General features: G+C 43.3%; 1 protein-coding gene across 1 annotated transcript; it reads left to right on the top strand.

Annotated features, from left to right (window-relative positions):
* Positions 1-9896: 9896 nt before the first annotated feature.
* On the top strand, positions 9897-12289 carry LOC308252779 (transcriptional regulator QRICH1-like; the record flags this gene model as incomplete). Its single annotated transcript, XM_080677482.1, is given in 5 exon segments — positions 9897-9940; positions 10053-11232; positions 11234-11350; positions 11354-11728; positions 11732-12289. Coding segments are annotated over 5 exon segments (2274 nt in total).
* Between the last annotated feature and the right edge of the window lie 609 nt (positions 12290-12898).

Genomic DNA, 12898 nt, shown 5'->3' with positions numbered 1-12898 from the left:
TGTACTGTTTCCCCAGATAAGAATCATGACCACAAGCTTGGATATATTTTGATTGTCTCTCCTCAACCACTCTTGTGAATCAACATGAGGTAGACTGGAGGAATTAACCTTACAGGAACGGACACATCTGAGCAGGTCATATAAGACATGCTGTGGAGGGCTGCTTTTGCTTAGCCTGCTGTGGAGTATTGAGTCTGAGCTACTCACTTTCTTCACAAATTATTTTTTTCATTTGTCACTCTGACCCCTCTCAGCTGGGTCGTTTTGTGGAAGATGTTCAAGTTAAAAATAAAATTGTGTTGCTTATATAAGAAAGAAAACAAAGGGGAGGGAACAAAACAAACCCCAACCTAAAAATGGATTATTTGAAGTATCTGTGCCTTTTCTTCCTTCAGTATCTTGAGATATTTAAAGGACAAAGTGGGGTCAAAGATGAGTACATTCTTTAAAAAAGAAGCAATTTAGATTGTACTTTGAGACTGCTTCTTGTTACTTCTCTCTTTTTTACCCATTGACTTCCTCTTTGATATTTGTCTTCAGTCTTCAGTCAATCACTCCCTCCTGATAATAAGGCAACTCAAGTTGATACAGAGAGCTCTAATATTGACTATGAGATATTTTCCTCCTTTATTTCCAGAGCAACATAGAAGTAATGTGCCTCATAAGTCATTAGGATTTCCCTTTGCTTCCCAAAGGACTCACTCTGCCAGCTTTACCCTGTGGTTAAATTATTGCCTGCAGGACACCTACATTTTACTACAGTGGTTTAATGCTGAATTATGCTATTCAGAACCTCAGATTCTTCACTAACAGGGGAAATAAGAATAAATTAGGCAGACTTTATGTCATCAAAGAAGTTTAATACAATCACTTCAAGGAACAAATATCAAGATCAGGGGTTCCTATTTTCTGGACTTTCACTGCTCTGAAGCAGGAAAATCCCATCATACAGTATGTTAGCTAGATATGAAAGTAAGAGTCTAATCGTTCTCAACATTGCCCCAGGGAGACAATCCATCAAAGGCCAGATTGTGGAAGCACAGTCACCATTTGCTGTGCCAAATATTATCAGCTACCATCATTTCACTATGTAAAAATCACCTATGCTTACGCATTTTTGTGCCAGTTGTCTGACAGCTACAATATCCATGCTATTTATAACAATAGTGCATCATTAGCTGATTGTTGGAAGGATCCTAGTAAAAAATATATTTTCTCCTCAAAATCTGCTCTAGAAAGTAACCATGGAACTCAATTTGGCAAATTCAGTTTTGCTTACCCAATATTTTTTCTTTATGTCCTCTTTCCTCTTAGTTTATATTCATTTTACTTTTTAAATAAGTAGAACGTTAGCATAATTCAGAAATCAAAAGAATATAAAAATCTATCTATATAAAAGCCTAAGAGACCATCACAACCAAACAGATGACTGAACAGGCTGCATGGGGTGACCAGGCTGGCAGGGGGGTTAGTGCGGGGCAACCAAATGACCGAGCAGCAGGCTGCGTGGGGCGACCAGGCTGGCGGGGGGGGGCAATTGGGGGCAGCCAAGTGGTGGGGGGGGGAGGGAAAGTTGGGGGCGATCAGGCTGGCAGGCAGAGGCAGTTAGGGGTGATCAGGCTGGCAGGGGGGCAGTTAGGGGTGATCAGGCAGGCAGGCAGGTGAGCAGTTAGGAGCCAGCAGTCCAGGATTGTGAGAGGGATGTCCCAGATTGGAGAGGGTGCAGGCTGGGTTGAGGGGACCCTCCCCCCATCCCGTGCATGAATTTTGTGCACCAGGCCTCTAGTATGTACAATAAGATTCCCCTCCCAACTTGACCTCCCATGCAATCCCCATTCCTTCCCTACACACAGTGACCGCAGTCATTAGTTTTTATATATCTCTCCTGCATCATTTTATGCCTATACAAGCAATTGAAAGATATATTCTTAATTATTCACTTTTTTAAAATATATTTTTATTAATTTTTTTAGAGAGAGAGGATAGGAGAGGAACAAAGATAGAAACATTGATGTTAGAGAAATGTCGACTGGCTGCCTCCTGCATGCCCCCTACTGGGGATCAAGCCCAAAACCCAGGCACATGCGCTGACCAGGAATTGAACCAGCAACCTCTTAGTGCATGGGATGATACTCAATACACTGAACCATGCCAGCTGGGTTCACTTTTTTTTTTTTTTAACTTAAAATGCAGTAGATTTTACTTGCTTCAGTGGGTTATTAATTGGTTCTATAATTTTTCTCTTTCCAAATTCATCAATTGCTGATTTTCATCTTTCTTTATTCTTTCTTTTTAGTTTTCATCAGACTATTTTGCTATCCTCTTTCTTACTTTCTGAGTTGAAGGCTATGGCAGAACTATAAAATGCTCACCATATTCTTCCTGAACACCGACTTCCACTCTGCACTCCTGGGCCTCCCTTACAGTTAGGCACAGCCAAGGGAGTATTTCCTAGCCAATGGGATATGAAGAAAATTGATGTGACCTTTCTCTGGGGCTGGCATTTAGGAAGAGTTTGCCTCTTCTCTGTAGTTCTCTCTATTTTTTGGCTGGTAGCAGCTGATGATAAAACACTAGGATATGAGAGACCACAACATCAAAGAAACCTGGGAGCCTGAATTTCTGCATTTAGGAGAGCCCTCAATTATCAGTAGCATCTACCTTGTTCTATTACATGAGTGAAAAATAAACTTTTGTTACTTGATTCATTTTCCTTTTTGTGTTGCATGTTATGGTAAACAGTATGTTTAGTTTTTTGGTATTTAGAAAGTTTAGTATATTTGATGAATTGATTATCATTGTAATTAAAGTCTATGCATACTCATGGTGCTCTTTTGGAGTAACTATTTGCTCTCTATTATAAACAATGATAAATTTGCATTTTTCTTTTCCTTTTTTTTTTTAATTACATAACTAGAGGCCCAGTGCATAGATTCATGGTGCGGCCCGGTGCATGGTGCGGTCCCTCAGCCTGGCCTGCACCCTCTCACAATCTGGAATCCCTTGGGGGATGTCAGACTGCTGGTTTCAGCCAATCCCCAATGGCCTGTGGGGATCTGGCCGAAACCAGCAGGCCGACATCCCCTGAGGGATGTAGTAGTGTGCCAAGTGGCAGGCAGCCAGGGAGGAGCCTGAGCCTAGGCTGCCCCTGCTCAGACTGGACCCACTGTGCCTGCCACCACCACCGCTCAGCCTGGATGGGGAAGGGGCACGCAGGGAGAGTGTCTGTGGGAGAGGCTCACGCTGCCACAGCTGCGCTCCCCAGCCATGAGCCTGGCATCTGGTGCCTGTGGGTCAGCTGAACAGTGCTCCCTCAGTGGCTGTGGGAAAGCATTGACCACCAGGGGGCAGCTCCTGTGTTGAGCGTCTGTCCTCTGGTGGTCAGTGCGTGTGATACCGACCAGTTGCTTAAGGTTTTATATAGATAGATACTTTTCAATAGTGTTATGTATTCTCCTTCAGCTTTTACATATGTTATTCTTACCACATTTTACTGACTGGAAGAAGCACTCTTTCTTCACATATTAATTTCTCTAACTTTGAATTGTATCGTAAAATCAAGGATTAATTAGAACTATAATTGGAGGTGTGTTTTTCTTACTCAGTGGTAGTTCTAAAAATAGACCATTTGAAAAAAACCAAGATGGCAGCATAGGTAAACACCTGAACTTGCTGCCGCACACAACCACTTCAAAACTACAACTAAAAGACAAAACGGACATCATCCAGAACCACAGGAAGGCTGGCTAAGTGGAAATTCTACAACTAAAAGGGAAGAGACTGAGACTCAGAGGAGCTTTGGAAGTAAAGTGCAGAGGTACACAGGCGTGTGTGTGGAGAGGGCTGGCAGCTGAGTATGTGGCTGGCTTTTACAAACGCAGGGAAACACAAGCTCCGGACTGCTCTGAACTTCAGTTCCAGGCAAGACTCTGGGGACCCAGACTCATATGGGGAGAAACTGGACTGTCTGGCAGCAGGCGGAACTCAAGGGCGGCTTTCTCTCAGAGGTGCTTGTAGCAACTACCAAGGGATACTGAGACCCCAGGGCCTCTTAGGGGAGGGCTGACGGGAAGCCATTGCTATTTGCTCTGCCCTGAGACTCCGCCCCATCCAAGCTGTGTGCAGAGGCTTTTGCATATGAATGGCCTGGTCCTTTGAAATCTAAACTTACCTAACTGCAGCTGAGTCAGAAAGGCTCAGAACATCCAAAAGAAGGCCCAAGACCCCTCAGCAGCTTGCATTGCTTCACAGCTGGGCCTCATCTGTGCACCTCCAAAACTCAAACAAAGAAGAGGAATCTGCAGATCTTTCCATAGCTCCACTGGGTGGCCTCAGGCAGAAGCTAAATTAGCACCTCCTTGGAGATCCAAGAGCCAGTGTAGCCAGGGATCAGAGTAGGACCATCCAGATTACAACTCCTCAGATCCATAAGGGACACACTCAGGGGGCAGACTCAGTGAGCACCAAAGCCCCACTGAAGCAAGTCTTGCTCCATAAGGGTGTCTCCAGCACAGAAGTTCTCCCATCGTAGACACAGCTAATCCTCACAACCAATTGGCCTGGAGGTCAATTCCTCCCAGTGATACTAACAACAATCAAGGCTTTACTACAACAAGACTGTGCACACAGCCCACAAAGGGGTGCACCAAGGTAACTGGGGAGGCTGAACCACTGGGCCCTATAGGACATGTAGCACACAAAGCCACTCTATCAACTCAGGGAAGCGGCCAAAATGCAGAGACAAAGAAACAGGTCACAAATGAAAGAAATGGAGCAAAGCAACGACTGGATATAGAGTTCAAAACCACGGTTGTAAGGTTTTTCAAGAATTTTCTAGAAAAGGCCGATAAATTTAGTGAGACCCTCAAGGATATGAAAAAGGACTAACTAGAAATTAAGCATACACTGACTGAAATTAAAAATAATATACAGAGATCCAACAGCAGACTAGAGGGTCACAAGAATCAAGTCAAAGATTTGAAATACAAAGAAGCAAAAAACACCCAACTGGAAAAGCAAAAAGAAAAAAGAATACAAAAATATGAAGATAGTGTAAGGAGCCTCTGGGACAACTTCACGTGTACCAACATCCGAATTATGGGGGTGCCAGAAGAAGAGAGAGAGCAAGATACTGAAAACGTATTTGAAGAAATAATGACAGAAAACTTCCCCCACCTGATGAAAAAAATAAACTTACAAGTCCAGGAAGTGCAGAGAACCCCAAACAAAAGGAATCCAAAGAGGACCACACCAAGACACATCATAATTAAAATGCCAAGAGCAAAAGACAAAGAGAGAATATTAAAAGCAGCAAGAGAAAAACAGTTAGTTACCTACAAGGGAGCACCCATACGATTGTCAGCTGATTTCTCAACAGAAATTACGCAGGCCAGACAGGAGTGGCAAGAAATATTCAAAGTGATGAATATCAAGAACCTACAATCAAGATTATTCTACCCAGCAAAGATATATTTTGAATTGAAGGTCAGATAAAGGGCTTCACAGATAAGAAAAAGCTAAAGGAGTTCATCACCGCCAAACCAGTATTATATGAAATGCTGAATGGTATTCTTTAAGAAGAGGAAGAAGAAAAGGTAAAGATAAAAATTATGAACAACAAATACATATCTATCAACAGGTGAATCTAAAAATCAAGTGAATAAAAAATCTGATGAACAGAATAATCTGGTGAATATAATAGAATCGGGGGCATAGAAAGGGAGTGGACTGACAATCCTCGAGGGGAAAGGGGTGTGGGGGATGTGGGAAGAGACTGGCCAAAAATCATACACCTATGGATGAGGACAGTGGGGGTGGGTAAGGGCATGGGGTGGGGTGGGAACTGGGTGGAGGGGAGCTATGGGGGGAAAAAAGAGGAACAACTGTAATAATCTGAACAATAAAGACTTTAAAAATAAATAAATAAATAAATAAATAAATAAATAAATAAATAAATAAAAATAGAGCATTTTACAATTGAGAGTGCCTTAGATATTATTTGAACTACCTGAAATTTCTGATAGTCACCTGTTTGGGGGTTATAAAATGACCATGGCAGTTCCATGTAGTCCAACGTAATATGTTTTCCAACTTAAAATAAAAATTTGACTCTCGCTTATTACAAATGAAGCCATTATCAAACACAGTTCTTCCCACCTTCTTTCACCCTTCCTCTCCCAATGCTTTTAGGGGAAATCATTCTTCCTCTGTTATAACAAATGAGATTTATTTCCATACCATCACTCTAATTTCCACATTGATTTCCACATTTGTTCTAGAGTTAGATATAGTCAGTGATCACATCTCATCTGTTTTTAAAAATATATATATTTATTGATTTCAGAGAGGAAGGGAGAGGAAAGAGAGATAGAAACATCAATGATGAGAATCATTGATCAGCTACCTCCTGCACGCCCCACACTGGGGATTGAGCCAGCAAACCAGGCATGTGCCTTGACCGAGAATCAAACTCTGACCTCCTAGTTCATAGGTCAATGCTCAACCACTGAGCCATGCCAGCTGAACCACACCCCATCTTTTTCCCAGATGACTCTTGGTTGACCTATCAGATAGCTCTGTAGCTTTTACTCTTCTGTCACAGAGACACTCTTTCCTGCAAGCACTGTCCACTCCCTCTCCTCAGGGACAAACAGTCCAGAAAGGCTCAGGTTTCAGCAACACTGTTAAAACAAATGCAAAGCTTTTGCCACTTGAGAAAGTGGCTACTTGATTCCATTTTCTGAAACTGCTTTCCCTTCAGTCTTCTTGCACCTTTCTGTGTTTCTTCCCTTTGATTCCTCTTTCAAGGATTCACCAGATTTCAGATGCTCCTGGCAGCTCCTATATATATATTTTGGAGTATGTGCATTATTTCTGTTTACCGTTTTAATTGAAAATAAACATTGCAGGCTTTGGGGTTTTTTTTCAATTTTTCTTATTACTATTATTTATGATTTGCAGGAGAAGGGTGAAAATGCTGACTTCTATAGCTATGTTCACCCTGGAAGTCAACTTTATTTCAAAGCAGTTCTCCAACTGCAGATATAATGGTCCAAATGTGAAAGAAAGTCTTAATATTTAGAAGTAAACTGAATGCACTTGGATAATAAGTGTAGTTTGGAACAGCAATGCACTTCTAATCAATCTCAAGTGTTTATGTGTTAAAAGTCAATTCTATGTCATATGGATATGTATAACTTGATGCAGCATTTGGAAATTAAAGTAGGTTATTTTCCTTGGTATTATTTATTGCTTAAATAAGCAAATCCAAGACACTCTTACATTAAGGGAAAAAAGGTAGTATTAGAAAAAGGCACATGTGCCCCAGCTTGTTTCGCTCAGTGTTGGCCTGCGGACTGAAGGGTCCCGGGTTCAATTCTAGTCAAGGGCACATGTCTGGGTTGCAGACTTGATCCCCAGTAGGTGGCGTGCAAGAGGCATCTGAGCAATGATTCTCTCTCATCATTGGTTTCTATCTCTCCTTCTCCCTCTCTGAAATCAATAAAAAATTGATTTTTTTAATTTATATTTTTTAAAAAGAAAAAGGCACATGTATTTTCTCACATGCTTAGTAAGTCTCTAAATTGAAATGACTTCTTAGCTTCTATAAAAGAGGGTGCATTCATACCCATTTTCACTGATTCCTTTCTTTAATCCACCATTTGGCATCTGAAACAATATACTTGCAGTTGATATAAAGGACATTATCTGTACCTTTCCTTTTTAAAATTGCTAATACTCAACCAGAGATATTCTTAGAGGATATACCCACTTCTCTATTAAATGTGGATCAATATCATTCAAGGTTAAGAGCAAATCAATCAATGCAGAAATAAAATCCTTAAAAACTCCCACAGCATTAATCTTTCCATCATTTAATATATTCCTGGGAAATGATCCATGAACAGTAAAATCAAAATAAAACACACAAATTTGAGAGATCTTAATTTTTAAAAATAGTTTTATACAATTTTATATTCAAAGAATTATTCTATCTAGTAGAATGCAGAAATACTGGCTCATTCTTCAGTTCCATGGTCTAAACTATTAAAATGCTCCTGTTGTTATGTCTTCGTAACTTAACTCCACTACATAAATGAGATATTTATATTGGTAATACACTGTAGATTCTAAGAGAAATTCCCAACACTCTAAAAAAAAAAAAAAAAAAAAAAGATTAAAACAAATATACTACTGTGGAGGAGTTTCTTCTCAGAAGCTAATTTTTATTGCTTTTGGCAGAATAATGCAGCTACTTGACCAAAGAATAGTTATCATTTCAAGAGAGCATACGTCTTCAGGAGGAGTACATAAAGAAAAGTGAGAGAAGACCCACCTGAGCGGTGGAGGAAGACTTGTAAAATTAATTCATGGATGATAAAAGTGACTTAAACTGGCTGCACAGTCTGTACTAGCCCAAGGATGACAGAGAAGTGGCTTGCATGATACCAATTTCCCTTCCCAGGGCCCTGGCAGACTTTGCTAATTGATGACTGATGCCTCAGAACCTTTTTCAATATGGCATTGCTTGTAGCTACCTCTAAGCAATCAGACTTGAGTTCACACGGAACCTACTCCCCAGTCCCATCTGGTGTGGTGCCAACCACATTTTTCCTAAACAAGTCACACCCTGCTACATTTTGAAAGACATACTTTAGAGCCTCGTTAGACATATTTAGGGGTAAGAACTTTAAGATACATAATGAGTTTTTGGATACACTATTCCTTGAGCTGTAAAGTCTGGGTTGACTTCAGTTTGTCAAAACCACTGTCAGGTGCCAGACAGATTTCCAGGCATTGCTGCCTTGGAGTTTTGCCAAGATTTTAGATGGAGTGTCAGACCTGACAAGGGGTTAGGAAGAGAAGCACCTTCATTTGTGCCACATCCATCAAGTCGACTTGTGAGGTGTGTTTGGATTATTGTAGCCTGGTGCTAGGCCTGAGGGAACAGCTCTGTGACTTAAGGAGCACCTCTGCAGAGACTTGATGTCCCGAGACTACAGGTGCACTGTGGAGCCACGAGGAGCTGAAAGTGTGCACTGGTCATGAGTGGGAAAAACTATGCAGTGTATTTGGGTTCAAATCCTCCTGCTACTATGTGTGAATTTTAATACTTAACTTCTTATCACTCTGGGTATTCTCTTCTAAACATGGTGATAAAATGTTCCTCAGAGCCTTACTGTCCACTGTCAGTAAGTCTGGCCCCCAGGATTGAATGACATAATACATGTCAAAATGTCTGGTAATAGCAAACCCTCAACATATCTTAATTTTCTTTTGCATTTACGTTTTGGTTGAAGAGTGAGGAGAAATCACAACTTTCTATTATGCTTCCATCCAGGAATTTCAAATCTAGCCCTCTTCAAACTATCTGAACTTGTGACCAAATGACTTAAGATAAACTAATGGCAAATAATAATAGTACCTATTGAGCACTTACTGTGTGTCAGGAAAAAAAAATGTATTTAATCCTCACAATAAAAATTGGGTGAATTTATAAACTTCATTTTACAGATGAAGACACTAAGGAGAAATAAAGGGAAAATACACTTCCCTTGATCTTAGGACTTGTAAATAAAAAGTCAAGATTTGAATCCAGAAAGTTTGTCTCTTCTAGCTCAATCACTATAATTCTTAATCACTTTACATAGCTGGTTACACTCCTTCCTTCCCAAACTAAAAATATTTAATATCATTGTTTCTATAAATGTCCTTTGTAAGAAAATTGTAGTTTCAGTAAAGGAAGGGATTCCCACTATGACTATGACTATGACTATGACTATGACTATGACTATGACTATGACCGTGACTATGGCTGTGGCTGTAACTATAACTATTGCTATTGTTACTTACACTATTAGAATATAACCAAGACCAATAGAAAGATCTGAACCAGAATGTATCACCAGAGGTCACGTTTATTTCTGCCTCTAAAACCAAGGCAAGTGTTATGGAGACCAAGAAAATTGAGCTGAATTTCGAATCTCACTTTATCCTTAATGGCTAATGATATTCATTTAGAAATGGGAAAAGAGTTAAATAGTTGATTATAGGAATGTAAGATGGCGCCCAGGGAGCTGTGAGGGGAAAATCCTGTCGGTCTTGGAGCAGCGCATCTACACCGACAGCACCAAAGTGGCTGGGTCTTTGCTTGAACTTGCCTGTCCAGTCACCACCAGTGTTCAGCCACAAACCCAGCAAGAACAACAGATCCAGGTTCAACAGTCACAGCAAGTGCAGGTACAAGTGCAGGTACAGCAGTCTCCGCAGCAGGTCTCAGCCCAGCAGCTCTCCCGGCAGCTCACCATTCACCAGCCTCCTGAGCAACCCTTCCAGGTCCAGGTGCAGATCCAAGGCCAAGCACCGCAGCCGGCAGCTCCTTCCATCCAGACCCCAACTTTGCAGAGTCCCAGCCCCTCACAGCTCCAGGCAGCCCAGATCCAGGTGCAGCACGTGCAGGCAGCACAGCAGATCCAAGCTACAGAGATCCCGGAGGAGCACATCCCACATCAGCAGATCCAGGCTCAGTTGGTGGCTGGCCAGTCTCTTGCTGGGGGTCAGCAGATCCAAATCCAGACCGTGGGTGCCCTCTCCCCACCACCGTCCCAGCAGGGCTCCCCACGGGAAGGGGAGCGACGGGTTGGCACAGCCAGTGTTCTCCAGCCAGTGAAGAAGCGCAAAGTGGACATGCCCATCACTGTGTCCTACGCCATCTCAGGGCAGCCGGTGGCCACCGTGCTGGCCATTCCACAGGGCCAGCAGCAGAGCTACGTATCTTTGAGGCCAGACTTACTGACAGTGGACAGTGCCCACCTGTACAGTGCCACTGGGACCATTACGAGCCCCACCGGAGAGACCTGGACCATCCCTGTTTACTCTGCCCAGCCCCGGGGCGACCCTCAGCAGCAGAGCATCACTCACATTGCCATTCCCCAGGAGGCCTACAACGCCGTTCACGTCAGTGGCTCGCCTACGGCCCTGGCAGCTGTAAAGCTGGAGGACGACAAGGAGAAGATGGCGGGCACGTCAGTAGTGAAAAACTCCCATGAAGAGGTCATGCAGACCCTGGCAAACTCTCTCTTTCCAGCACAGTTCATGAATGGCAACATCCACATTCTAGTGGCTGTGCAGGCTGTGGCAAGCACATACCAGAACACAGCTCAGACTGTCCATATATGGGACCCTCAGCAGCAGCCACAGCCACAGACACCACGCCCCCCCCCCCCCCCCCCTCCCGGAACAGACACCACCGCCACCACCGCCTCAGCAGCAGCAGCAGCTCCAGGTTACTTGTTCAGCTCAAACTGTCCAGGTTGCTGAAGTTGAACCACAGTCACAGCCACAGCCTTCCTAAGAACTTCCGCTTCCAAATTCTCTGAAGCCAGAAGAAGGGCTTGAAGTATGGAAAAACTGGGCCCAGACTAAGAACGCTGAGCTGGAGAAGGATGCTCAGAATAGACTGGTGCCCATTGGGAGGCGCCAGCTTCTGCGATTCCAGGAAGATCTCACCTCTTCTGCGGTGGCCGAGCTGAATTACAGGCTCTGTCTGATGACACGGGAAGCTCGGAATGGAGAAGGTGAACCCTATGATCCCGATGTGCTCTACTATATTTTCCTGTGCATCCAGAAGTATCTTTTTGAAAATGGATGGGTTGATGATATTTTCTCAGATCTTTATTACGTTCGATTCACGGAGTGGCTGCATGAAGTTCTGAAGGACGTTCAGCCCTGAGTCACTCCCCTTGGCTACGTGCTGCCCAGCCATGTGACCGAGGAGATGCTGTGGGAGTGCAAGCAGCTCGGGGCTCACTCCCCTTCCACCCTGCTGACCACCCTCATGTTCTTTAACACCAAGTACTTCCTGTTGCGGACCGTGGACCAGCACATGAAGCTGGCCTTCTCCAAGGTCCTGCGACAGACAAAGAAGAACCCCTCCAACCCTAAGGACAAAAGCACCAGCAGCCGGTACCTGAAGGCCCTTGGGGTTCACCAGACCGGCCAGAAAATTACAGATGACATGTATGCAGAACAGACAGAAAATCCTGAGAATCCACTGAGATGTCCCATCAAGCTGTACGATTTCTACCTCTTTAAATGTCCCCAGAGTGTGAAAGGCCGGAACAACACCTTTTACCTGATGCCTGAGCCAGTGGTGGCCCCCAACAGCCCAATATGGTACTCGGTTCAGCCAATCAGCAGAGAGCAGATGGGACAGATGCTGACGCGGATCCTGGTGATACGAGAAATTCAGGAGGCCATTGCAGTGGCCAACACAAGCACCATGCACTGAGCACCCTTAGCCATGGTGCTAGGGAGAGCATCCAGGAAGAAATGGACGGACTTGCACACTAAAGAAGAGGCCTCCATTTTTTCTTTCTTTTTTTTATTGGTGTAGTTACGAAGCCTTTCCGACTGCTTCTGTTTAAAATGTAAAAGGAAACTCTGCCCCTTGTGCATCTTCATAAACCTGCTGCAGCAGACACTCAGCCATGGCTCTGGTTCCTGAGAGCAAGGTGTCCTACAACGTTGCTGGCTGCTTTTTCTTTTGTCGGGCCTGGGGAAAGGGCTTGGACTGTTTGGAGAAATGTGGCCCCTTCCCTTCCTCCAGAAAGATGGGATTCATGAGGGGTGGACCCTGCAGGGACTCGCCCCAGCTAGCTTCCACGCTGCCTGCGACTTCGCTGGCCACAGGGGACCGGTCTTTTCTTTTATGCTCAGACATAAACTTAGCATCTTAATGGAAGGAGAATAAGGGGAACTTCAATTATGATTTATTAAAAACAATTTCTATTAAAAAAATAAATAAATAGTTGATTATAAAAATCTGCTCTTCTATATTTGGATCAAAGGTTGATAAGCCTTATGCTCACACACACAAAGATGACTTCTGTCATAGTTC

The sequence above is a fragment of the Plecotus auritus genome, assembly GCF_963455305.1.
Source record: "Plecotus auritus genome assembly, chromosome: 7".
Classification (NCBI taxonomy): domain Eukaryota; kingdom Metazoa; phylum Chordata; class Mammalia; order Chiroptera; family Vespertilionidae; genus Plecotus; species Plecotus auritus.
Note: the sequence above shows the minus strand (reverse complement) of the source record. Positions and strands in the feature narration are given on the sequence as shown.